Source organism: Salvelinus fontinalis, chromosome 40, assembly GCF_029448725.1.
Source record: "Salvelinus fontinalis isolate EN_2023a chromosome 40, ASM2944872v1, whole genome shotgun sequence".
Classification (NCBI taxonomy): Eukaryota; Metazoa; Chordata; class Actinopteri; order Salmoniformes; family Salmonidae; genus Salvelinus; species Salvelinus fontinalis.
The window spans coordinates 18,558,020-18,585,718 of NC_074704.1; the positions used below are offsets into that span (position 1 = coordinate 18,558,020).

General features: G+C 41.9%; 1 protein-coding gene across 1 annotated transcript; it reads right to left on the reverse strand.

Moving 5' to 3' along the window:
- Nucleotides 1–42: 42 nt before the first annotated feature.
- Nucleotides 43–27,694, reverse strand: LOC129839287 (collagen alpha-1(XVII) chain-like). Its single transcript, XM_055906597.1, has 54 exons — nucleotides 27,643–27,694; nucleotides 27,276–27,326; nucleotides 26,179–26,310; nucleotides 24,880–25,206; nucleotides 24,528–24,834; nucleotides 23,593–23,636; nucleotides 23,432–23,485; nucleotides 23,202–23,252; nucleotides 22,753–22,896; nucleotides 22,351–22,494; nucleotides 21,955–22,020; nucleotides 20,452–20,526; nucleotides 20,266–20,316; nucleotides 19,644–19,793; nucleotides 17,914–18,000; nucleotides 17,786–17,833; nucleotides 17,513–17,641; nucleotides 16,960–17,271; nucleotides 16,694–16,744; nucleotides 16,530–16,556; nucleotides 16,398–16,424; nucleotides 16,239–16,301; nucleotides 16,017–16,121; nucleotides 15,830–15,892; nucleotides 15,604–15,639; nucleotides 15,457–15,510; nucleotides 14,317–14,388; nucleotides 14,061–14,123; nucleotides 13,897–13,932; nucleotides 13,702–13,773; nucleotides 13,565–13,591; nucleotides 13,414–13,449; nucleotides 13,292–13,327; nucleotides 13,043–13,123; nucleotides 10,568–10,603; nucleotides 10,388–10,474; nucleotides 10,220–10,291; nucleotides 10,029–10,070; nucleotides 9,798–9,860; nucleotides 9,313–9,376; nucleotides 9,177–9,199; nucleotides 8,978–9,028; nucleotides 8,725–8,832; nucleotides 8,307–8,486; nucleotides 7,933–8,055; nucleotides 7,734–7,832; nucleotides 7,481–7,615; nucleotides 7,182–7,274; nucleotides 3,756–3,916; nucleotides 3,170–3,398; nucleotides 2,694–2,855; nucleotides 957–1,037; nucleotides 731–800; nucleotides 43–540 (listed from the first exon to the last, which is right to left on the reverse strand). The coding sequence occupies exons 1-54, from the start codon at nucleotides 27,692–27,694 to the stop codon at nucleotides 489–491; spliced, it is 5,004 nt and encodes a 1,667-aa protein (XP_055762572.1). The 3' UTR covers nucleotides 43–488.
- Between the last annotated feature and the right edge of the window lie 5 nt (nucleotides 27,695–27,699).

A 27,699-nucleotide genomic window follows, 5' to 3' on the forward strand; every position in this document is an offset into this window, starting at 1 on the left:
AGTCTAGCAACAATGTGAACCTTACGTTCCACTTTGATTCAATAAGTTAGACCAACCTTTATTTTTATGAAGTGATACCAGTACATTGAAAGGAGATTTTGACAATGGTTTGAGTTTTGTTCAATATACAAAATGTGTTTTTCCTCAAGTACAAAAGTACAATAACGATAATGGGACAAAAGCTATTGAATAAAAATAGCACACCCTGTTCTATTTTTCATCACATAGTTCAACTATTCCTGCTATCAACATGCAAGGAGGGGATTTGGAAACATACTCCAGATCAAACACTAGTAAAAATAGATCATAAAGACATCTTGGACACAACACAATACATCAGCGCATGGAATACTGTCCCGTTCAACAGTTTCTCCTATAGAAAACGATATATTTACATCGGTAATGTCTCCAAGGCATTAGGCCACAGTCATGTATGCTCATGACATATTTCATTCACCTTTAATGAGAATTTATCAATCCCTTGTTTCTCAAACACCAGCATTCCTCTTTCTTCTGTTGGTCACGAGTGTGTGTTCTCCTGTGGAAAAAATGTGAAATCTTAATGAAGCCATGTCTCTTTTGCATAACTAGGTGAGATCGACACATCATGCATAGCAGGGACACTTGTATTGAGGGTACTACTATCCTAGAATTACATATAGTGTCCCTAGAATGGATCCTACTGTAGGGAAAACTTGAATAGGTTCTCTGTGATTATCATGATGTACATTTCTCCCCCTTTCCCCCCCTTTTCCACTCCAGACCAGGGAGGCCTGTACTTCCTGGGATGCCATCTAGTCCTGGTTAACCAGAATTCAGAGTGAAAGTGTCACAATGGGACTGATTTTATGACTTTGTCTCGCCTGAGTAGCTTAACACAATGGTTTACAAAGACCTGGCAAATGATCAAGAGCGCAACTCTAAAGATTTAAAAGGCGTAATGGTTCAAAAAGTACCTCTCTCGCCTTTGTGACCTGTATGTCCTATGTCCCCTTTCTGTCCTGGCCTTCCAGGAGGTCCCACAATGTTTCCATGGGCTATGGATGATACATACTGTTATTTCATATAAAGTTAAAGCTGCAATCAGCATTTTGGCAAAGACCCACCAATGTTCAATCGTGACAAATTTGACTTCACACTTGGTACTGTTCTTAATTAAAATGTATAATGTGAAATAAAGTAACAGCCAAAAGTTTGGACAGCTACTCATTCAAGGGTTTTTCTTTATTTTTACTACTTTCTACATTGTAGAACAATAGCCACCCTTTGCCTTGACGACAGCTTTGCACACTCTTGGCATTCTCTCAACCAGCTTAATCAGGGAGTCACCTGAAATGCATTTCAACTAACAGGTGTGCCTTGTTAAATGTAAATTTGTGGAATTTCTTTCCTTCTTAATGCGTTTGAGCCAATCAGTTGTGTTGTGACAAGGTAGTGGGGGTATACAGAAGATAGCCCTATTTGGTAAAAGACCAAATCCATATTATGCCAAGAACAGCTTAAATAAGCAGAGAAATTACTTTCCATCATTGCTTTAACAGATGAAGGTCAGTCAATCCAGAAATTTTCAAGAAGTTTGAATGTTTCTTTAAGTGCAGTCACATAAACCATCAAGTGCTATGATGAAACTGGCTCTCATGAGGACCGCCACAGGAAAGGAAGATCCAGAGATACCTCTGCTGCAGAGGACAAGTTCATTAGAGTTAACAGCCTCAGAAATCAGCAATTAACTGCACCTCTGATTGCTGCCCAAATAAATGCTTCAAGTAACAGACACATCTCAACATCAACTGTGAGACTGCGTGAATCAGGCCTTCATGGTCGAATTGCTGCAAAGAAAGGACACCAATAAGAAGAAGAGACTTGCTTGGGCCAAGAAACACGAGCAATGGATATCAGACCGGTGGAAATCTGTCCTTTGCTCTGATGAGTCCAAAATGTTAGATATTTGTTCCAAACGCCATGTCTTTGTGAGATGAAGAGTAGGTGAACGAATGCTCTCCGCATGTGTGGTCCCTACCGTGAAGAATGAAGCAGGAGGTGTGATCGTGTGGGGGTGCTTTGCTAGTCTGTGATTAATTTAGAATTCAAGGCACACTTAACCAGCATGGCTACCACAGCATTCTGCAGCGATACGCCATCCTATCTGGTTTGTGTTTGGTGGGACTATCATTTGTTTTTCAACAGAACAATGACCCAAAGCACACCTCCAGGCTGTGTAAGGGCTATTTGACTAAGAAGGAGAGTGATGGAGTGCTGCATAAGATGACCTGGCCTGCACAATCACCCGACCTCAACCCAATTGAGATGGTTTGGGATGAGTTGGACTGCAGAGTTCGAGGAATAACAGCCAACAAGTGCTCAGCATATGTGGGAACTCCTTCAAGATGGTTGGAAAAGCATTCCAGGTGAAACTGGTTGAGAGAATTCCAAGAGTGTGCAAAGCTGTCATCAAGGCACAAGGTGGCTACTTTGAAGAATCTAAAATCTAAAATATATTTTGATTTGTTTAACACTTTTTTGGTTACTACATGATTTCATATGTGTTATTTCATCGTTTTGATGTCTTCATTACTATTCTACAATGTAGAAAATAGTAAACATAAAGAAAAACCCTTAGGTGTGTAGGTGTGTCCAAACTTTTGACTGGTACTGTACGTTAATGAATTGCATTTATACTGTATTATTCTCACCTCTGATGTATTCCACAAGGTCAGTGGCGTTACTATGGGAACCAAACACACGGCTGAATCCTGGCGCACCGGGAGGGCCAGGGGGTCCTGGGGGTCCTTGAACAACCTGTGACTTCTCCAGCTGAGACCGGTTCTCAACCACGTCCCTCAACAGACCATGGTCTACGGGATGGGAAACAATCAAGATCAGAGATAGCATATGCATTTACATCCAATGACCAGCAAAAGTAGGACTCTTCATTCATTGTTCATGGTCGCTATCCTTACTTATCAACATGTGTGTCCCATTGGCATATAAATTGAATTACTAGAACTGGCATCCCAATTCAAGTCAATGTGCCATTCCTTTGATCCATTGTCATTGGAAACAAATAAGCTTTGAAGAATTGCATTTAAATGTTGAGTTAAATGTGTCTAACTCTGAAAAGTATATTGTAGCACTGCGATGACAATATTGGATATTCAGTTTCACTTACACTTGATGTAGTCAGTCACTCGTACCGCTATATTGGAGTAGTCTGTCTCAGTCTCAGCCAGCCTTCTTCCCTCGCTGGTCCTGTGGTCGAAGGCGTGGCCGTACCCAGAGCTACCCTGCTCTCCCTTGTGTCCCTGGGATCCAGGGGGACCTGGGGGGCCTGGAAGCCCAAACATTCCCCCTCTTATACCATCACCTGGTGAGGATAATACAATAATACAATTTGCCAGTTATACCCACTGATACCAAGTGCAGTAACTCAATGCCAAGGGTAAATTATTGCTTTGAAATGAACGGGAGTCTGTAAAATCACCTATCAATGTCTATTTTTCATTGTAATAAGTAACCTTTTTATCTTGGGGAGGACATCCATAAAGTGATGTAATTAGTGTAACCTTTTGTACAGGCTCAATGCATTTCAAGTAATCTATTAACTTTTATTTCCTGGTTTTAGACCTACAGGGTGGATAATGGCAAACTAACTCTTTCTGTACTGTTATAACTCTAGGAGTCTTTGGATAGTACTGTAAAACCATATCATTATCCACTCAGTCGAAAACTATTTATGAAACCCTTATTGATTTTACCATACTCTGTATGTAGTCCTTGACCTCCTCCAGCCTGTATCCCGAGCTGCTGTAGGGTGCCTGTCCTGAAGGACCGGCAGGGCCTTGAGGGCCGGCAGGGCCTGGGACACCAGGTGGACTAGGAGGCCCCTGAGCGCCCAAGACACCTCTGTATTCAGCATCTAGAAAGGACAGGCAGAACTGACATCAGTCAAACTGTCCAGTAAGTCATTCTGGCTTTAGATCTACAGTGCATTCGGAAAGTATTCAGATCCCTTGACTTTGTTACGTTACAGCCTTATTCTAAAATCGATTAAAAAACACAACATTAAAAAAATTCTCATCAATCTACACACAATACCCCACAATGACAATGAGAAAACAGGTTTTAAAAAATGTGTGCAATTTATTACAAATATAAAAACAGAAATACCTTATTTACATAAGTATTCAGACCCTTTGCTAAGCGACTCGAAATTCAGCTCAGGTGAATCCTGTTTCCATTTATCACCCTTGAGATGTTTCCACAACTTAGTTGGAGTTCACCTGTGGTAAATTCAATTGATTGGACATGATTTGGAAAGGCACACACCTGTCTATTTAAGGTGTCAGAGTTGACAGTGCATGTCAGAGCAAAAACCAAGCCATGAGGTCAAAGGAATTGTTAAGTAAAGCTCCGAGACAGGATTGTGTAGAGGCACAGATCTGGGGAACGGTACCAAAAAAATTCTGCAGCATTGAAGGTTCCCAAGAACACAGTGGCCTCCATCATTCTTAAATGGAAGAAGTTTAGAACCACGAAGACTCTTCCGAGAGCTGGCCGCACAGCCAAACTGAGCAATCGGGGGAGAAGGGCCTTGGTCAGGGATGTGACCAAGAACCCAATGGCCACTCTGACAACTATCTCTGCAGCACTGCACCAATCAGGCCTTTATGGTAGAATGGCCAGACAGAAGTCACTCCTCAGTTAAAGGCACATGACAGCCAGCTTGAAGTTTTCCAAAAGGCACCTAAAGACTCTCAGAACATGAGAAACAAGATCCTCTGGTCTGATGAAATCAAGATTGAACTCTTTGGCCTGAATGCCAAGCGTCACGTCTGGAGGAAACCTGGCACCATCCCTATGGTGAAGCATGGTGGTGGCAGCATCATGCTGTGGGGATGTTTTTCATTGGCACGAACAGGTAGACTAGTCAGGATCGAGGGAAGGAACGGAGCAAAGTACAAAAAGAGCCTTGGGGCAGCAAGCAGCTTACTAGTTAGAGCATTGGGCCAGCAACTGAAAGGTTGCTTGATCGAAACCCCCAGCTGACAAGGTAAAAATCTGTCGTTCTGCCCCTGAACAAGGCAGTTAAGCCACTGTTCCCCGATAAGCTGTCATTGTAAATAACAATTTGTTCTTAACTGACTTGCCTAGTTAAATAAAATATAAATCCTTGATGAAAACCTTCTCCAGAGTGCTCAAGACCTCAGACTGGGGTGACCTTCCAACAGGACAACAACCCTAAGCATGCAGCCAAGACAACGCAGGAGTGGTTTTGGGACAAGTCTCTGAATGTCCTTGAGTGGCCCAGCCAGAGCCCGGACTTGAACCCAATCGAACATCTTTGGAGAGACCTGAAAATAGCTGTGCAGCAACGCTCCCCATCCAACCTGGCAGCGCTTGAGAGGATCTGCAGAGAAGAACGGGAGAAACTCCCCAAATACAGTTGTGCCAAGTAGGGCTGGGCGATAAATCAATATCAATAATTATCGAGGTAATTACTTCACTCAATAAGGATATAAAAACGTTTAGATTCATTTTCGATAATGTCGATATAGAATAATTAGGTACAGCAGTCCATTTCACCTCTGTGACGCAGCAGGAACGTGCGGAGAAGTGACAATATGCACGTGGAGAGGTATATGCCCACTAAAAACCACTTAGCACATTGAGTGATGGAGTAGCCACTATTAACCATGAAAAAATGAGTGATGAAGGCGAAAACAGTGGCAGTGATAGCCATGGAGAAGGAGCAGCTTCCAACGTAGAAATGATTGATAAAAAGGGTTAAACTGTTTCAGTAATTTAGATGTGGTTTGGCTTTTTGAAGTCCGACAAAGAGCAGAGCAATGTTCGGTGCAAATTGTGCCGTAGACAGGTACCAAGTCTGGTAATACGACAAACCTTTTTCAACATCTGAAGCTAAATCACTCTTTGGAACATGCAGGAAGTTTGAGTTTGCGCCACGGTATTGATAAACGCCCTTCAAGCACCAGCCAATCTAGGGATGTTTGCACGAAGCGGTCAACACTGACAGCGTTTATGCCCTGCAAGCAAACATTGAAAAGACAAAGACATGACAAATGCTATTATGCATCGCATTGCTAAGGACATGCTGCCAATTAGCACAGTCGAAAAGTAAGTTTTCAAAAGGCTTATCAATTTAATTAACCCCAGGTACGTGTTCCCTGGCCGCAAACATGGAACAATTTTCCTTAAATGTAATTTTATGTGTAGCTCACATAATACATTTTTTAAAAACCTTTTTTTAACTAGGCAAGTCAATTAAGAACAACTTCTTATTTACAATAACGGCCTATCGGGGAACAGTGGTTTAAGTGCCTTGTTCAGGGGTAGAAAGACAAATTTTTACCTTGTCAGCTCGGGGATTCAATCTAGCAACCTTTCGGTTACTGGCCCAACGCTCTAACCACTAGGCTACCTGCCACCCCAAAGCCTTTGGTTTGTTCAGGCATTCTTGAGTCTGAAGCAGATATGCACCTTTTAAACATCATTTGATTAATATTGTGATAATTATCGTTATCGAATGAAAAAATATATAGATATCGTGATAATTTATTTACCATATCGCCCAGCCCTAGTGCCAAGCTTGTAGCATCATACCCAAGAACACTTGAAGCTGTGCTCGCTGCCAATGGTCCTTCAACAAAGCACGAGTAAAGGGTCTGAATACTTATGTAAATGTGATATTTCAGGTTTATATTTGTAATTAATTAGCCAAAATGTCTGAAACTTTTTTCTTTGTCTTTATGGGATATTGTGTGTAGATTGATGATGGAAAAAATTCTACTTAATCCATTTTAGAATAAGGCTGTAACGTAACAGAATGTGGAAGAAGTCAAGGGGTTTGACTACTTTCTGAATGCCCTGTATGATAGATGATTGGAATATAATGTGTGGCCAAAACCGTGTCCTTTAGCTCTTCCGGAAAAGAACATGTGCTAAACCCTAATGTTAGTATAAAGTCCGTAGTCAGAGCTACGGTTGCAAAATTCCAGGAACTTTCAATTCCTTTCCGGGTTTTTCTGATGTCCCGGTTGGAGGATTCTGGATTTCCTGCTATTCCCTTCTGATTCCGGAAATCCTCCAGCCGGGATTTTGGGAGAAAAAAAAATATTTATTGAAAGTTCGCAGAATTTTGGAACTCTAGTCAGAGCTCTTACTTTGCAGAAGATAAGAGATGTCACTGTAGGACCCAGGTAGGCCTGGTGGGCCAGGAGGTCCAGGGGGTCCGAGCATGCCCACCATACCCTGCTCTGATGACAGACAGATGCCACAACCAATCACAATCCTGAATTCTTATCATGTGACTATTTAAAATCAATTGAACTACCAAGATCCATCTGTAGGTCCAGGCCCACCATTTGGGAAACACTTGCACTCACTATGGTTAAAGAAGCTAATGGTGTGTGTATGAATCTAAATGTGAATCTGACATGGCTGTGTCACAGTGATTCCTTACCATTCATTAGATTGAGGACTCGTCCAGCCACCTCATGGGTATTAAAGCCATAGCCTCCTCTCCATGGGATCCCTGGGATGCCAGGAGGTCCAGCAGGGCCAGGAGGACCGATGACGTAGGGTCGCACTTCCTCCCCTAAGAGAAGTACGGATCAGGCAAGGGCACTTCACTGACCATTGACTGTCTCATGACACAATGTTATCTCTTTATTCCGTCCCGATTATCAACATTTGTGCTCAAACATCTGACTTACTCTGTAGAAGGCTGATGATGTCATTTAGCGATGTACTGCCTCCACCGGGAGCGCCAGGCGGGCCTGGAGGTCCAGGCACCCCACTAGCAATACCTCCACCTGAAATGTCAACAGAAGTATTAGATCCAGGTAAGCATACAATATGATATACTTTATATATGTAATGCTTTTGATAAGATGTTGGTTTGTCTAGACTCACTCTGGATGTACGCGATGACGCGACTAGCAAGGTCGTCCACTGACTCCACTGATCCACCACCAGGGGGCCCCGGTACACCCGGAGGACCCGGAGGACCCAACATGTACTCTCTGACACCATCGCCTCCATGAAGGACAACACAATACGCAAGTTACTGCACTGCTAAACAGTAGCGTAGAAAAGGTTTTAGATCATTAAGCATCATTTTAGTTAGCATCAACTACGCAAACAACATCTAAATCATGTTTGTCGACCATATTTTCCAACGGAGGTCACGTATGCTATCAAATATTGTAACGGTCTTTGGATGGACGTAGTTTAGCCCCACTCCTTTTCATTGGAGGTAAGAATTAAAATCCTATCATCTCACTCACTCTTGAGGTATTCTGTGATGTATTGACGGACGTCCGGTGTTCCATCCCCAGACCCAGGTGGCCCATCACGGCCGGGGTCCCCGGGAGGTCCAGGTGGACCTGGTGCTCCAGGTGAACTCCTGGATGATCCCCCACTGGAGTAGCCAGGGATTCCTGGAGCACCTGGAACGCCAGCCTCACCTAATAAAAATATAAGTAGGCTTATTTAACTTACACAAATGATCCACATTGGGTGATAGACATTGTTAAAGTGATGTTCCAGAGCCTTTGTATAATTTTAGCCAGTAGATTTGAAAATAGTGCTCATGAGCCAAAACAGGTCCCAGTTTTAATTATTTTTTCAATTCGTATGATATGTTACGAATGTATAAGTACTTAAGATCCCAGACTGCATCTTTAAAGGGGTGTAAGGGTGTACCTTTTGGACCCGGTTGCCCCTCGGGGCCCTCTGGACCTTGGGGCCCTGGAAGTCCACTGTCCCCTTCTGGTCCTGGACCTCCAGGTTGTCCCTGGGGTCCAGGGAAACCTGGGGAGAAAACAATACAATGAACAATACAACATATACCCACCAGGATCAAGTAAATTCAGAAGTAAATGTTGATTGTAACCCAAGCCACAGGTGTAGGCTTGAATGTTTAACTATGCTTCTGATAAATATTTGATCCACCCACCGACACCGGGATCTCCGGGAACTCCTGGTAAACCGAGCTGACCTGGGTCACCTGAAACATAGATCAAATTGCGTTAAGGTCGACATTTTAAGTCTATCACTAAGTCTGCCATGTAAATAGAATGTGATGGAGACAGTTCATAGCCTACTATGATATTAATCCAGCCCTTTGACATGGACATGCCTTTAAAGTTGCTTACCTTGGTAACCCTGGGGTCCTGGTTTACATTAGGAAACAATAAAATGATTTACAAGATGAGTGCACATAACTTCAGTTTTGACCAAATTGACTATGATAAAGACACAAATGGTATAGACAGTGAGTTGGACCCCTCTGTACCTGGTGATCCCGGAAGACCAGTTGGGCCAGCAGGTCCTGGGGGCCCAGCGAAGAAGGTTCCTGAAAGGCAACACAGCATTACACTACAACATCACATTGCATTACATTAAGTGACCTTCCATATCATACCATATCATATGGGGCAGCAGGTAGCCTAGTGGTTAGAGCGTTGGACTAGTAACTGAAAGGTTGCAAGAGCATTGGACTAGTAACTGAAATGTTGCAAGATCGAATCCCCGAGCTGACAAGGTAAAAATCTGTTGTTCTGAACAAGGCAGTTAACCCACTGTTCCTAGGCTGTCATTGAAAATAAGAATTTGTTCTTAATTAACTGACTTGCCTAGTTAAATAAAGGTAAAATATATACTGATCAATAGCTTCTATCTTGACATCTTTGACAGTAGAGTCATTGTGATTGTGTTGAGTAATCAGATGGTAACAGTATGGAGAGTGTAGTGTAGTTTTGGTAAGGGCCATCTACCTGAGTTGGGCACGAAGCTACCTGGCTCTCCCTTATCTCCTCGGGGGCCGGGCACACCAACACCTGTGAGAGGAATGGGTCAGGTTGAGTCATCAAAATGCTTTGAAAAGGAACTTTGCAACAGATGATGCAAACCAGTTCTTACAATAGCTTAATTATTTTACAATATAATTTCAATATAATATTGTTCCATTCTTCTCAGGTAGAAATGTTATGGCTTACCTGGTACACCTGGCTCTCCTTGAGGACCTTGAGGACCTGGGGGACCCTTACCTGAGAAGGAATAAGGTATGAATTAGCTTTTTAAAAAGGACAGAATCGATAAGAAAGAGGGATCTGAACAAACTAAAATAAAACAGCTATCTGTCCAAAAAATACATTGAAGTGCATGGAGAATGAACCACATGGCTTACCTAGAAGACCCTGGGCACCTGGTTCTCCTGGGGGCCCTGGAGGGCCAGGTGGGCCACGAAGACTAGCCACAGGTGCACGTCCTGTTGTAAGGGGTAAGGTAAGTGTAGAGGTCATAAGAAAGTCATACACTATAACGAGTCTAAAACAAGAACATATTTTCAGCCAAACATACTCACTCTCTGTGGTTTCCACAGTCTGTACAGTAATACCAGGCTTTCCCTGGCCTCCCTTCTCTCCTTCCTCTCCCCTTTCTCCCCTGGGACCTATAGAGACAAAGACAATGAACAATCAAAGGGAAAGTACGTACAGTATGTGGACCCTGATGTCTCATTGGATATCTGAGAAATACGTCTTACCAGGCGTTCCAGGAAGACCAGCAGGGCCAACAGGACCTGAGGAAACACGACAGAAGCACTGAGCACAAATCATATTGTACTACAATGGAAAGTCTATGAGGAACGTCATAAAGATCTCCAACATCTAGATCTTCTTTCAGATCTGGTCAAGGCGATACAGTGTTTACTCAAACTGTAGAACAACGTCTTAGAACAGTGGTTCCCAAACTTTTTATAGGCCCGTCCCCCTGCAAATATTCAACCTCCAGCTGCGTACCCCCTCTAGCACCAGGGTCAGCGCATTCTCAAATGTTGTTTTTTACCATCATTGTAAGCCTGCCACACACACACTATACAATACATTTATTAAATATAAGAATGAGTGTGAGATTTTGTCACAACCTGGCTCGCGGGACGTGACAAAGAGCTCTTATAGGACCAGGGCACAAATAATAATAGTTAATCATTTTGCTCTTTATTTAACCATCTCACATAATGAGAAGGGTGTCCTTGAAAATAGGCACATAACTCTGCAATGTTGGGTTGTATTGGAGAGAGTGTCAGTCTTAAATCCTTTTCCACACACAGTCTGTGCCTGTATTTAGTTTTCATGCTAGTGAGGGTCGAGAATCTACTCTCACATAGGTACGTGGTTGCAAAGGGCATCAGTGTCTGAACAACACAATTTGTCAAGGCAAGAAACTCTGAGCGCAGCTCGATCCAGAAATCTGGCAGTGGCTTCTGATGAAATAACATTTTCACAGAACTGCTTGTTGCAATTTCGATGAGGCTCTCTTGTTCAGATATCAGTAAGTGGACTGGAGGCAGGGCATGGAAGGGATAACAAATCCAGTTGTTTGTGTCGTTTCGGGAAAGTACCTGCATAATTGCGCACCCAGCTCAATCAGGTGCTTCGCTATATCACATTTGACATTGTCCATAAGCTTGAGTTAATTTGCACACAAAAAACAATACAATGATGGAAAGACCTGTGTGTTGTCCTTGTTAATGCAGACAGAAAAGAGCTCCAACTTCTTAATCATAGCCTCAATTTTGTCCTGCACATTGAATATAGTTGCGGAGAGTCCCTGTAATCCTAGATTCAGATCATTCAGCGAGAAAAAACATGACCCAGATAGGCCAGTCGTGTGAGAAACCCGTCATCATGCAAGTGGTCAGACAAGTGAAAATGATGGTTAGTAAAGAAAACTTTAAGCTTGTCTCTCAATTTGATAAAATGCGTCAATACTTTCCCCCTTGATAACTAGCACACTTCTTTCTGTATGTCGTAAAAGCGTTACATAGTTGTTGCCCGTATCATTGCATATTGCAGAAAATACACGAGAGTTCAGGGGCCTTGCTTTAACAAAGTTAACCATTTTCACTTTAGTGTCCAAAATGTCTTTCAAGCTATCAGGCATTCCCTTGGCAGCAAGAGGCTCTCGGTGGATACTGCAGTGTACACAAGTGGCCTCGGGAGCAACTGTTTGTACATGCATTACCACTCCACTATTTCTCCCTGTCATGGCTTTTGCACCATCAGTACAGATACCAACACATTTTGACCTTCAAAGTCCATTTGATGTCACAAAGCTGTCCAGTACTTAAAAAATATCCTCTCATGTTGTCCTGGTTTCCAGAAGAGGATATCATCCTTAATTGACCTCCCATAAACGTAACGGACATATACCAGGAGCTGTGCCAGGCCCGCCACGTCTGTTGACTCATCCAGCTGTAATGCATATAATTCACTGACATGTATGTGAAGCAGTAATTGTTTCAAAACATCTCCTGCCATGTCACTGATGTGTCGTGAAACAGTGTTGTTTGATGAAGACATTGTCTGTATGTTTTTTTTTGCCTTTTCCCCCAGCATTGTCCCTGCCATATCTGTGGCAGCAGGAAGAATTAAGTCCTCCACAATAGTATGGGGCTTGCCTGTCCTAGCCACTCGGTAGCTCACCAAATAAGACGCTTCTAGCCCCTTCTTAGTAATGATATCTGTTGCTTTTATACATGTCTTATTACCCGAAATTCGTCTTTATTATCGCTCAAAAAACTCCCATGGCTTATTTTTCAAATTGTCATGTTTTGTTTCCAAACGTCGTAAGAGTGAAGGTTTCCCACGAGAGAGTAACGGTTAATGTGATTGGATGCTAATTTTTTGACAAGGCTACCTGTATTTGACATTGTGTTGTTATTTCGCTGAACACTAGATGGTTGAATTTTATTTTGGGCAGTGAAATGAGGCTACTCAGGCGAGAGAAAAAACTCACCCAAATGTATAGCCCTGTTGGAAAATATAAATGTACTATTCGAAAATGTGAAGACATTTTTTTTGTATTTTTTTAATATATATATATCATTATTTTATTTTTAAAAAGTGAATCACATTTTTATTTGTTGTACCCCTGACGGCATTGCGCATACCCCGCATACCCCAGTTTGGGAATACCTGTCTTAGAACATTTTAGAATTTAGAGCTTCAGTACCAACCTGAGAGTCCAGGGGATCCGGCAACACCAGCGTGTCCGGGGCTGCCTGGAGGTCCGGGGATGGCAACCGAACTGGAACCAGCTGGAATTCAAACAGGAGATTGACCAATGACCATTCATTACTTAAGGATATGTGATGCTGTCCTACTGTGGACACTGTACTATAAAGTCATCTCAATAAATATTTACATGTGCATGTCCACCAGTGTAGCGATGTCTCTAATTCGCCTTATCGTTTCCTCTGACTTACCTGCATTGATGATTCTACCAGGTTCTCCAGCTTCGCCTAGAAGATAACATGATGATAGATTGAATGAAAGCATAATCGTGTTTGACTAAAGATATAGAGGAAGTATGTAATAGGTACATTACCTTTACCTCCAGGCTGACCTGGATTACCTGGTATACCTATATGGGGTAGAGGGGGAGGGTTACAAAAATGTTATAGCCTACTGTACAATATTTGATGAACCATGCATCTGAAATGTAAATCAAGGAATGATTTTGCATCAAAGAGTCATACCTGGTGGACCTTGAAGCCCGGGAATGCCTACAGCGGAAACAAGTGGAAAATGTATGTTATTGAAATTTAAATAGTGAATACTAAGCATCGATGGGTGGATGGATATACGGGTTAATAAATTGATTAATTGATTTTACCTGGGAGACCTGTATCTCCTGGAGGTCCTGCGGGTCCTCTGGGACCTGGCAACCCATCCAATCCCTTGTCACCTGGAATGATACAGGTATCAATTATCCTGTAAAAATCTAAAAGTTGTCTTATGGACAACTTGATTTTTCTACCAAAATATATTGTTGTGGTTTCTATCTACGAAATGATGCTGTTGTTTTCACCTCTAGAACCCTTTTCACCGTCAGCCCCGGGAGCACCTGTTGAATTACACCCACACATACAGAATTGATAAGAGTGAAGAATTTCACTATTACGGTGTCAATATTCGGACAGCCTGAGATTATTCTAGCAGCACAATCTTTTCTTCACTATTCTGTTCACTTACCTGCGGGTCCTTTGGATCCATTTGCTCCGTCTGGTCCTGGAAGTCCTCTTTGACCTGGGTCACCTATGATGACGGAGAGGGTACATAACCACTATGAAATGTGCTTACAACTCATTTTTACACCAGTTTACATATGTAGTGCATATTTCTCTCAATTATGTGTTTTCCTAGAGAAGGAGGAGAGAAGAAATAAAGAGGAGACACAAAGTTCTGAATCCCATGTGATTCTAACTATTCAGGGCAGACAGATACACACCTGATGTTCCGCGGGGTCCTTTCTCTCCTGGCTCGCCCTTATTTCCTGGAGGTCCAGCTGGTCCCTTCTCTCCTGGACGAGGAGAGAAACAATAGCCTTACTGATATGATCTTTGTTTGATGCTGCAATATGTCACTTTCTGGGCGACCTGACCAAATTCACATAGAAATGTGAGTTATAGATCCGTCATTCTCATTGAACGTAAGTCTAAGAAGTGGTTGATATGTTCTATGTGCTCAATTTCTATGTTTCCATTCTTAAATTCCGTTTTTGCGTCTTTTACTTTTGGTTTTTCAAACAGCTATTGAAAAGATACGGTATTTCACAGAGGTTTAGATGGCACAATGATTCTCTACACAATTGCTTGGTTTGTCACAAACTGAAATTAGGCAAACTATTAGATGTTTCGCAACCAGGAAATGGCAGAGCGACTTCTGCATATTACAACCTTAAAGCTATAATCCTCCATTGAAACAATAACAAAGCCACCTCCCCGCCAAAAACAAAGGGATGGGGGCTGGAGAAATGTACCCACTCTCAAATTCATAGAGAGCAGGATGTGTAACAGTATTACTTCCATCCCTCTCCTCACCTCAACCTGGGCTTGAACCAGGAACCCTCTGGACACATTGACAACAGTCACCCTCGACGCATAGCTACCTATCACTCCACAAAAGCCGTGGTCCTTGCAGAGCAAGGGAAACAACTACTTCAAGGTCTCGGACCGAGTGACGTCACCAATTGAAACGCTACCAGTGCGCACCGCTAACTAGCTAGCCATTTCCCACTGGTTACAGATGCAAGGACTGACCATCCATAGTATCAAATGTATAGTTTTCACCATGTTTCGAGGCTATATAGTCTTTGTTTACATTTACATTCTTTACTAAAATGTTAGTAAAGCAAGCTTATTTTGGAGTTCTGATGGAGTATGGCAGTTAAAACTAAGCTCATTAGGCATAAATAAGTTATATTATTCAACAGTCAATGGGAATCATAAATGTTTAAGTAAAAAAATGGATGTATCAACTAAGGTTTCTAGCTATATTTGTAGCTTTCTCTTTATGAATCTAAATCAAGGAAATAGGCCTGCATACAACACAGCACTGTACATCATCTCAACATGTTGGTCTGCAATACCTTTCGGTCCTGGAGCGCCTGCTTCACCTCGGAAACCCTGTGGACCAGGAGTTCCTAAAGAAAAGTGACAAATACACAACTTTAGAAATCACATGCTTGTGTCTTCTTCCAATACAATGGTACACAAAAAGGGCAAAGAGCACTCACCTGGGATCCCTGTAGCACCCTGACCACCCACTGACCCTGGAAAACAAAAATAAATATACTTTCACAACGGCGGCCAACAGTTACAGTCTCAGTGTTGATGAATTGCATTTACATTTGAGTAATTTAGCAGACGCTCTTATCCAGAGTGACTTACCATTTGGGATAGTTTAATGTATCTCATCAATCTAGACGTATTTCCTGCATTGATGATGACCTTTGGCCTTACCTTTAGGCCCAACAGGCCCAGCAGTGCCAGCAGGTCCGGGGCCTCCGGGTTCACCAGGAGAACCTATGGCATCACATAACATTACTTAAGAGCTTGAACAGGAGCTCATAATTTAAATATATACATTTTATGGATTTTTTTCTCTGAAGATATACTGTGACGCCATCAAATACACTAATGAACATACCTTTGTCCCCTTTCTCTCCAAACCCTGGAGGACCAGGCTCTCCATGTGATCCCGTTGGTCCTTCTCGGCCCCTCTGGCCTGGGGAGCCCTTTGCACCAGCTTCACCTATTCACAGATGAGAAGAGATGCATTGTGGGAGTGAGAGTCTATACAATACATTTCTCATTTGTTGCAAGATTGAGATCTTGTAATTTGAAGTCAAATTGTGTCCTTAAGCATTACCTGCACTTCCTTTAGGTCCCCTCGGGCCCTCCTGTCCACTGTGACCCATCTGACCTGGAGGACCTAAGGAAGAGAAGCCAAACATCAGTCTGCTATCATTCAGCAGATGGTTATTTACTGTAGCCACTCCAGAATAAAACTAGTAGTTTGTATTCCTACCTGGTAGGCCAGGGAATCCATTATCACCTGAAATGAATGAATGAATTCCATTTGTACAGTATAACTCTAACGTGTATAGTATTTGCATGTGTGACGTCATTGAAATGAAATGTAGGTCTATGGCTCACTGACCTTTGACTCCTGGACCACCTTGGTCACCTGAAATAAAACAGCTGAAATGTTAATCAACAGACACAGCCAACACTTGCTCTGCCAATACAGTTTGTTTCCATCTATGGATGGATGGATCCATCTACGTATGTTTCCATGTCCATGCAGTGGATGCCCTACAGTACCTTTGGTCCCAGGCTCTCCTCTCGCTCCTTTCATTGAGTGTGCAAGTGTTGCTGTAACAAATAAATAAACATTGTTGTCAATATATAGAATCCAATAAAAACCACACATGTATAAATCTTTCAAAAATATTCATACAATTCACAAGTTTGCATGATTTGGGATTTTTGACTGAATCGTTCCTTTGTTTTAATGGTTGAAAAGCTCAACATATACCCACAAAACACAAAGCTGGTGCACAGTGTAAGTTCTGGTTCTGGTTCTGTACCTCGTACAGTATCCGACTGCAGCTCAGTCCTGACTATCTGCTGTACTGCCCTTTGCAGAGCTACAGGGTCTTGGCCTGGTCCATTAGCTGATCCTGGACCTGCCCCTGTTGCCACTCCCAGATTGATACCATTATCAGAGCGGAGCAGTGTGGTAGAGGAGGGAGAGGAGGTCTTGTCTATGTATGCAGACTCCAGAGGGTCTATGATGTTGATGGCTGAGGAGGAGGAGAGGCGACTGGAATGGGCTGAGGAAGAGCTGGAGGCTTGTTCCAAGGCGTCCACACGAGCTTTAAGACGTTTGACTTCTTCGGCTGTAAGTGGTTGGAAGAGAAAGAGAGGGAGGGGGAGAAAATTGAGAGGGAAACAGAGAGAAACAAGGACAAAGATCGAGTGAGAGAAGCGAGAAACAGATAAATACAGGAGAGAAAGAACAGAGAAAAAAACAGAGAGAGATTTGCTTAGACACGGATGTAACTCTAGCTCTCTATGACAGAGACAACCACATAAATCAAACCACCCCAGTGCCCTACAGCTCCGCTCCTCATCTCTTACCCAGGGCGATGAGTCCCAGGAGGAACCCCAGGAGGAGCAGAAGACCCAGCAGGAGGCCCAGCAGCCACTTCCACCAGGAGCAGCAGGACCAGAAGCCCAGACCTCCTCCAGACTCGTCCTTACGTATCACTGATCGAAGAGCGAGGTAGAGGACACGGGGGTCAAGAAGCAGCATCAGTAGAGTATCATGAAGAAAGCATAAGAATAGGCATTCAGGGCTGAAGATTGTTACATTGGGATTCAGCCATTTCAATTTCAAAGTATGTTTAGAACCTGCATAGGTTGCTTTGTCTTTTGTTGACACTTCCATCAAGGATCCAGCTTTAAAAAACAGCAGTGGAAGAACTGTGTGTTAGTAACACAAGTCATGGTGAAAATGTCTATTCACTTCCGTTATCTACCGTTAGTTTCTGTGGTTCTGGCTGTAGCTGTCTCCACAAAGCTGGACGCCTTCTTCTTCTCCTTCTTCAGTGAGTCCTCAGAATAGGCTGTTAAATGTGAAAAGAGAACTTCCCCATAACTCACAGGCAACGGCTAACACTAAGACAGGGGGACTGTAGAATGTTATTGGGCATGGAAACATTTAAGATCTGATAGGACTGGTACCATTTTCCCTCAGAAGGTTCTTGTAGTTGAGCAGACAATTGAATATTTAGTTAATATTATGTATTTAGTGAAAACCCTCCTCTATGTGTACATTTCTGCTATTCTCACGTACTGTATTGCAATATTCCGGTAACTTTCCCCCAATTCCCATGTTTCTAGAAATCATGCTTTGAAGATTCCCAGAATAAGCAGGGAATCTGGAATCCTCCAACCAAGATTTCAGGAAAACCTGGGAATTTTGGGAAAGTTACCGGAATTTTGCAAACATATTGCTCTTAAAACAACCTCTCCCTCAACGTCAGCAAGACAAAGGAGCTGATCATGGACTACAGGAAACGGAGGGCCGAGCACGCCACCATACACATCGATGGGGCTGTAGTTTAGCGGGTCGAGAGCTTCAAGTTCCTCGGCGTCCACATCACTAAGGATCTATCATGGTCCGTACACACCAACACAGTTGCGAAGAGGGCAATGCAACGCTTCTTCCCCCTCAGAAGGCTGAAAATATTTGGCACGGGCCCTCAGATCCTAAAAACGTTTCACAGGTGCACCATTAAGAGCATCTTGACAGGCTGCATCACCGCTTGGTATGGAAACTACTTGGCATCCAACAACAAGGCGCTACAGAGTGTCGAGCGGCCCAGTACTCCCGAGCTCCCTGCCAACCAGGACCTCTATACCAATTGTCAAAAACTCCAGCCACCCAAGTCATAAACTGTTCTCTCTGTTACCGCATGGCAACTGATGCACCAAGTCTGCAACCAGCAGGACCCTGAACAGCTTCAACCCCAAAAAACATTAAACTGCTAAATTGTTGGTTAAATAGTTAACCAAATAGCTACCCGGCTATCTGCATTCAGCCTTTTTTTTGGTTGACTCATCACATACGCTGCTGCTACTGTTTATCATATATCCTGTTGACTAGTCACTTTATTCTTAGTTATATGTACATATCTTCGTCAAATACCTCGTACCCCTGCACATCGACTTAGTCCTGGTACCCGGTATATATAATCATTGTGTATTTATTATTACGTATTTGTCACGCCCTGGGCGTAGAGAGGTTTTTGTTCTCTATTTTGGTTAGGTCAGAGTGTGACTAGGGTGGGCATTCTAGTTTCCTTATTTCTATGTTGGGGTGGTTGATTCCCAATCAGGGGCAGCTGTCATTCGTTGTCCCTGATTGGGGATCATATATAAGTTGTCATTTTCATTTTGGGTTTTGTGGGGTCTTGTTTTCTGTTTCGTGTCTGTACCTGACAGAACTGTGCGCTTTCGTTTTCCCTTTGGTTATTTTGTTTGAGTGTTTTTTGAAAATAAAAATCATGAACACTTTCCACGCTGCACTTTGGTCCACTCCTTTCAACGAGAGCCGTAACAGTATTATTACTTTTTCTATTATTTTTCTATTTTCTTTCTCTCTGCATTGTTGGGAAGGGCCTGTAAGCATTTCACTGTTAGTCTACATCTGCTGTTTACGTAGCATGTGATCAATAACATTTGATTTGATTTGAGTGTTGCCTACCAATAGCAGTGTCAGCAGAGGAGAACTGTTTGCCAGTATCTTTGGCCATGATGAGTCTCTCCGTCTCCTTTTTGACGGGAGCGTTCTCTTTCTCCAGCAGCATGAATTTGTGTTCTTTGGCCTCTTCACTGGTAGGACTGCTGGGCGCCACTGAGAAATAGGCAGCAAAAACATTCAGTATAAACTGGTAAGTGTCATGAATACATGATAAGATAGAGTAGGAGAGGATATCCTTTTACTGCAGTGGGCTAAATCAGGGTCACACAGAGTGATTCTTGGTAGTCTTAAACTCATCTACTTTGAAACAAAAGTATACATCTCACACACACGGTTATGGGTTTAAAAAAAGAAGAAGACACGTGTACCATGTCAGATATACAGTTGAAATGTATTACATTTTGTGTTTGCATCCCAATATTACACTTCATATACATCAAACAAGAGGAAAAATATGAATAACATTTCACCCATGAGGCAACCGGAAGGCGATTTGATCATTTGACTGCAGGAAAGCGCTATACTTGTCTTGGTGCTGCTGCTTGTACATATGTACATCAAATCAAATGTTTTATGTCATGGTTGCCTAATTGTTATCGATGCAAAACAAATATTTTGGACTCACCTGTAGTTGTGGACACCCCTGTGCTTGTGACATTTTTCTGCACACCATAGACTGCCAAAAATAGAAAGACATGCAGGGTGAATTTAACATGATTTAAACACGTGTGAAATATAACTCCCACAATGAACATGGGCATTATTCTCTTGATCCCAGTGGATTTCTGAACACTCAACACTCCATCCATACCTGTTTGTGCGTTGACTCCATTAGATGTTAGGATACCGCCAGTGGTGGTGGCCAGGTTATTCTGCATACCGTGAACTAGAGTTGGACAAAGGAGAGAAACATTCGATACACTACTACTACTGAAAGCATTGGATTGGTGTTGACATGGGCTAGAGGGAGTTTCTATAGACCAGTAGGGATTGTCAAAAATGACAAAATACTACAAAGATCAATGTATCAACATTTTGAAATATATTTAATTAAAATACATGTCTTTTGTATTTTAAAATACAGAAATACGTTTGCAAGTAAACGGCCCAAACAGCAACAATATTCTCAGTAACAGTTACAGAAACGTTTCACTTGCTATGACTGTGATATGTTGTTGTTAATCTACCTTAGTTGAATACACTGACTCTAAGTCACAATGGAAAAGATTGTCTGCTAAAAGACCAAAATGTAAATTATGTGAACATACTGGGTATTATTATTGGCCTTGTTCCGGTAGAGCTCATTAGAATACTACACAGAATGCTTTGCAATTGTTCATTTTTACATATACATTTATATTTAGTTAATTTAGCAGACACACTTATGACACCATAGTGCCATCAGACTTCTGATACCAGGGCAGAGTGAAAAGGAAGCCACAAAATCGTGAACCGATATAAATAAAATGGCTGTCATTGGAAAAGTACTCAATTGTCAAACTTGAGTAAAAGTAAAGATACCTTCATGGAAAATGACTCAAATAAAAGTGAAAGTCACCCAGTAAAATACTACTTGAGTAAAAGTCTAAAAGTTTTTGGTTTTAAATGTACTTAAGTATCAAAAGTAAAAGTATAAATCATTTCAAATTCCTTATATTAAGCAAACCAGATGGCACAATTTTATATATATATATATATTTTTATTGACGGATAGCCAGGGGCACACTCCAACACTCAGACATAATTTACAAACGAAGCATTTGTGTTTAGTGAGTCCGCCAGATCAGAGGCAGTAGGGATGACCCAGGATGATCTCTTAATAAGTGTGTGAATTGGACCATTTACGAGTACTTTGGGTGTCAGGGAAAATGTATGGAGTTAAAAGTGCTTTAATTTCTTTAGGAATGTACTGAAGTAAAAGTAAAAGTAATCAAAAATATTACAAGTTAAATAAAGTACAGATACCAGAAAAAACTACTTAAGTAGTACTTTAAAGTATTTTTACTTAAGTACTTTACACCACTGAAAAATGGTATAGAAAAGTATTTTGTATTTTAAAAATACAAATTATTGCTCTCGAAAGTAACTTATTACAAAATACATTGGAGTGAAGTTCAGCCCAGTGCAAATACAAATGACTAAATACTCAGAAAGAATTTAAATACATATTTCAAATACATGTAATACAAATACTGCCCGTCTCTGCATACCAGTCTTACTGGAAGGGAAGGGAACAAGTGAACACTTTGGGAGAAAGGAAAGATTATTGGCACGCACCGATAGAGAGACGATAGATGTTGAGGGAGATGTTTACCAGTGCTAGAGGCAGAGAGTCCAGAGTTCATGGATGTAGAGCTGAGAGCCAGGTTGTTCTGAAGCCCTGTGGCTGTAGAAACATTGATAAACACACCCACATCAATTGGGTCACACCCACAGTAACATATACAGTACTCATTGACAATGAGAAAATTAGGAGACATTTTCTTTTTTATACTTTCTTGTGAATTTTATGTCGCACACAAATCTAGTTCATTTTAATCGTGTACCTTTTATCTCTTGGATTAAATCTGTTCAGTTATATAAATAGCTTTGTTGATGGTGTGAAGGATTAAATTCAGATTACATTTCTGTTGGCACTATTATCACTCTGTATCATGCCATTCATATTAGAGTAATTGTGGCTGTATATTTGGTGATGTCTATTGCTGACCTGTGAGTGTGGTAGGTGAATGTCGGAGGGTGGAGGTGGGGGACAGGTTGATGGTGTTGCTGTGGTAACCATAGCCTCCAGCCGTGGGGCCTGACCACACGTAGGAAGGCATTCCTGAGTCCAGGGTGGCGCTGTCATACTGGCCTGGGAGAGAGGGAAAGGGTTAACTGGTTTTATGTATGTTTATTTAACCTTTATTTAACCTTTACTTAACCAGGTGAGTCCGTTAAGAACATATTCTGGCCATCTAATGCATCAGTGATCATTTATGTACTTATTTACTTATGTAATTACCACTTATGTACCTATTCATTTACTTCAGAGTGCATTTAAACATTTATTTATTACAGCATTTATTCATTTACCTAGTTTTATCATGATTATACTGGTGAGGGTGTGTACCTGACTGGGAGCTGTTTGGCATGGTTCTGGTCTCTACGCTGGCCTTCCTGGGGATAGGGAGGGTGCTGGTGGGGGAGCGAGGGGGGCTGATGCTGCTGGAGCGACTCCCCTTCAGCAGCCGCTTCACATCATCCAGCTCCGTCCCTACACGCCACGGGAGAACAGACTCTGGTGTCATCTAATGTCACTTAGGAAACGTACAGTGTGCAGGCTTTTCAACCGCTTTTTAATTATAAAGACCGATTTTTATCAAACTGTATTGATCTTCTTTTAGCTTATCTTCAAGCTTTCACGTTCCATTTCCTTTCCACGTTTTCTGACCGAGTCTTATTGTCTCCCTATTTGTTGAAGTCAAACTAATATCATCTCGGTCCACGTGTATTTTCCAGGGCAGATCGGGTGAGTCATAGGTTAGTGATTAGTGCCCTGCGTGGTTTTAGGCAACTCACATCTTTTGGCTGTGGGAGAGGCACTCTGCAGTCTGCATCTGATCTCACTCTCTGGAATAGGACACACAGAATAGAATATAATATAATAGAAAAGTATAGAATAGATTAGAATAGAGTAGTGTAATCAGATGTGTTCTATTTTATTCAAATACAGCCACTTATAATTGCAAGTGGCTGTATTGCAGTAGTGTATGGTCTGATTGATGGTGCTGTGCGCTAACAGCTAGTACCTCTGCTGTGGCTCCGCCCTCTGGTGGGTGTACTGGCAGCTGCACTTGCTGCAGCTGAAACAATCAATTATCAAAAATCAATTATGTCATTTTTAATATCCACTTTTATTAAACTTAGGAATTAAATACATTTTGAAGTCACATTTAAGATTGGTAGTAACCATATTCTCTCCTTGTGTATTCCGGAGATGAGTTTCCAATGGATCTTCCTGGATACACGGAAGAAAAACACCACTATTGATTACTTTTCCTTCTTCGTGTCATAACTGAAGTCATACTTCAACGTCCTAATGATATTCCTAATGACATTATTATTGATATCTGCACCTAAAGAGCATCAGAGGACCTTAGGTAGGGCCAGTAGTTTCCTGACCACATGACATGACCAAGAAATGGCTGCGCTCCCTCGCTCAGACGTTGCATGCGTCAACCAATGGTTACGTGCCACGTCATCGACTGTGTCATTGACCGACAGATTGCTATAACATATGATGTGGTTAGCTAATACGTAAAATACCTATCCAGGCGTTGTAAGATCTGGCAGGCATCAGCAACACCTGGGCAGAGGAAAGCGCCCGATATATGATCTTAGGCCCCAGAGGTCATGTGGTCAGGAAAAAAATCCTAGCCCTGGATATAAGGCTACATTCATAACCAAGTGGGAAGGTGGTATTTACCACATGGGACTGGGAAAAGTCCATTTGAATGCCTCTCCACCTGGAAATTACCAGTGGGAACCTTGTCTATTATTCCTGAGCTTCGACTTCTCCCACATGCTGACCTCTGACATCTACTAAGGAAATGACCTTGATAACAGCATTTTCAGCAGTTAAATGCAACAACAAAACATTATTTAAAAAAAACAATCTATTAATATGGTGTTTGAACCCTATAATTAGTTTACAAGCATGATAGCTGTACGTTTAGTTTATGGTTGACGCGGCTTGTTGGCCATTAGCCAATTTGTGTTTCTCAATGAGTTCAGGGCACTTGAATGCATCCAACTGGTATTTAGGACTTCACAACTGCTAATCACCACCTTCCCACTTGGTTATGAACCCAGCATATGAATAGGGTTAACCTTTGACCTTGTCACTGACCTTCGTAGCCCATGGAGCGTGCGGTCATGGTGGTGGTCATGCTCTTTCTCTCCATGGGGGTGGGGGAGAAGCTGACAGAAGAGGATGCAGACCCCTGTGCCCCGCCCCTCTTCACGCCCCCTGAACCCGCGCCTGCCGAGGAGCTGTAGTTGGACCTGGTAACCGTGGAAACAGCCACAGAACCAAAGCCGCCGGCCGACATTTTGGCACTAGAAGAATCCCCTCCTTCAATTCCTGTACCAGAACTAGACCTAGAACCAGAACTAGAACCAGAACGGGAACCAGTGACAAAACTGCCTCCTGCTCCTGCTCCTTTCGAACTAGAGACAAAAACAGAACTGGAACCACCAGTAAGAGAACCAGTGAAAAAACTGGAACCGGAGCTTGACATGAGACCGCTGGTTTTGCTAGCCCCAAACGATGCCCCCGAGGCCCCTGAAGACCGAAAAGCTACGCCAGAAGCACCGGAGGATAAAGAGGGGGACTCTATAGTGGTAATGGTGGTTGATTTGCTGACGGATCCCCCTCCGTACCCAGACTTAGCTCCACCCCCAGACCCGGCTGCAGCAGAGGAGGATACTGGCACTGAGCTACTGCCTCCTGTGATGGCTCTACTGGTAGACTCTCCTCCTCCAATAGAGAGCAGCCCACTCCTCGAAGAGAGACCACCTGAGGCTAGAGGAGGAAAAGAGAAAAATAATGATTAGGACTTATACAGAGCGGAGAGAGAGTGACTTTTTCTTATCCAGTAGCCTGACATATAACAATGTAGCCAGGGAGGTCATGCACCCCCAAAATCTGAGGGGGCACACAGTACCTGAGGATGGCTGGGGGGGGGGGGGGGGGGTATGGACGGGGAAATTGTTCAAACGCTTGAAACTGTTTTTTCCTGAAATCTAGAGCCATAATCATGATGCTTAATTCTACGTCAAAAATATGTATATTTTTCTGCATATCTAAGCATACCTCCTGACTGGTGTGTTTTTTTCTCTGGTAAAATATGGGTAAAAGATTGAAAGGAATGTGAGTCTTATTCAGTACATTTAGTTATTGTTTGCTTTTCTAAAGTCTACAAACTTTGCCAGCAGGCATGCCAGCTAAGATAATTATACAAGCTAGCTACTCTAACTTGATTGATAGCCTGAAATTGCTTCATGGTAGCTAGTTATGAGGTTGGGAGATTGGGAACCTATCTGAGCTAGCTGAAGCCAACTTCATAAAATTGCTACGTGGCTAGTGGTATTAAAGAAAATAAACAAACAATCACCAAAAAAGTATATATCATTTTTTTATATAGGACAAATTTCAGGGGGCAGTTGCCCCTGTACCCCTATGGGCATGACGCCTCTGAATTTAGCTTAGGCGTCTATATATCTATTGAATCCTATAAGTTATGGATTATACATCAGTTACCATAGGAGTTCTATAGGAGCATCTAAACTCTTTCATTGGAATAGTTTAGGCTGTGATTGACAGTACAAGAAAAACTGTATTTTACAGGATTCTGACTGCAGTCCAAACGAGCAGGTGTTAAAAACTGGCACACTGTGCCAAAAAAAGAAAAATGACACAGATGTTTTTTTGGATCTAGATTTTTTTTAAATGTAGACTTTTTCCACTGGCGCTCTGTCTGAGCATGTCTTTAACATGTTATGGCATAGCTACTGCTGCTGCTACCACTGCTCTGAGAGATGACCTTCCTCTCCACAACTGAAACTCCACCAGAACTGCTAGAGGACACGCTCTTCTGGTTGGAGACGATAGAGTTAGTGATTCCCTCTTGTGGAGAAATGAGGTACTGTCAAAGACCAATGCTGAGGACTTGGGTCCTGTTCAGTGATGGAAAAAGTACCCAAAAGTCTTACTTGAGTAAAAGTAAAGATACCTTAATAGAAAATTACTCAAGTAAAAGTGATAGTCCCCCAGTAAAATACTACTTGAGTAAAAGTCTAAAAGTATTTGGTTTTAAATACACTTAAGTATCAAAAGTGAAAGTATAAATAGTTTAAAATTCCTTTTATTAAGCAAGCCAGACATCACCATTTTCTTGTTTTTTAAATGTATGGATAGCCAGGGACACACTCCAACACTCAGACATCATTTGCAAATGAAGTGGGTGTGTTTAGTGATTCTGCCAGATCAAAGGCAGTAGGGATGACCAGGGATATTATCTTGATAAGGGTGTGAATTTAAAAAATGTCCTGTCCTGCTGAGCATTAAAAATGGTAAAATGTATGGAGTAAAAAGTATACGATTCTCTTTAGGAATGTAGTGAAGTAAAAGTAAAAGTAGTCAAAAATATAAACAGTAAAGTAAAGTACAAATACCCCCCAAAAACTACTTAAGTAGTACTTTCAAGTACTTTACACCATTGGTCCTGTTTGAATACTTTAGAAATGCATCCTCCTTTTTTTCTCCTTGAGGTAAGCACAGAACTATGAGTGGTTGAATAGGTGCAAGCACGGTTACCACCCATTTATTTCACCATTCTAACCATTCAGATCTGTGATTGCATCAAGGAAGGTAGGAAGGATGCATTTCTGAACAAGGCCCCAGACTGCTGAAAATTATCATGAATAAACTTCACTACCAATAATGATAGTATGAAAATATATTTTTTAATGAATTATAAAAACTCAACGTTCGGATGGACAGAGGATAAATTCATATTTATAGGATAATATATTCACAGGTACATGTAGTGTGTATAAATGATGAAAACCTTCAGAAAGGACACAACTCACTTGGCGGCAGTGATGTCAACCGGGTTGTTGTGGTTACTGTTTCTTTGACAACTATGGAAAAAAAAGATACAATGACAATTCATCAATAGGTTTCATGTTCAAATGTATTCCTGGCCAACACACTTGTAATAATCTATTTGAAGAGTACCAGGTTCAATATCATGGTACACTGCAATAATGTGTTGTGGCCAATAGGTGACATCTATAGACCATATTTGGTCATTGAGAACCACTACAAAGAGACACATTTGTGTATGTCATTCCAAACCTTCAGTCTGTACCAAAATCAAAACCAGCTTCTATAAAGCCAAAGCAGCAAAGCAAAATAAAACATGTATTTTCTCTAGAATATTCAGTGACTTCTTACCCTTGCCACTGGCACCAGCATTTACAATCTTGGTTGTCGTTAGATTGTCCATGTTAA

Bases quoted from the DNA above. Each gene is read 5' to 3' on its own strand.
- LOC129839287 (XM_055906597.1), bottom strand. From the start codon at position 27,694: ATGGACAATCTAACGACAACCAAGATTGTAAATGCTGGTGCCAGTGGC. The intron at 23,637-24,527 runs GTGACAAGGTCA...GTATCCAGGAAG, and splicing joins TCCATGGGCTACGAAGGTCA to ATCCATTGGAAACTCATCTC. The intron at 23,486-23,592 runs GTTACTACCAAT...TGATTGTTTCAG, and splicing joins ATACACAAGGAGAGAATATG to CTGCAGCAAGTGCAGCTGCC.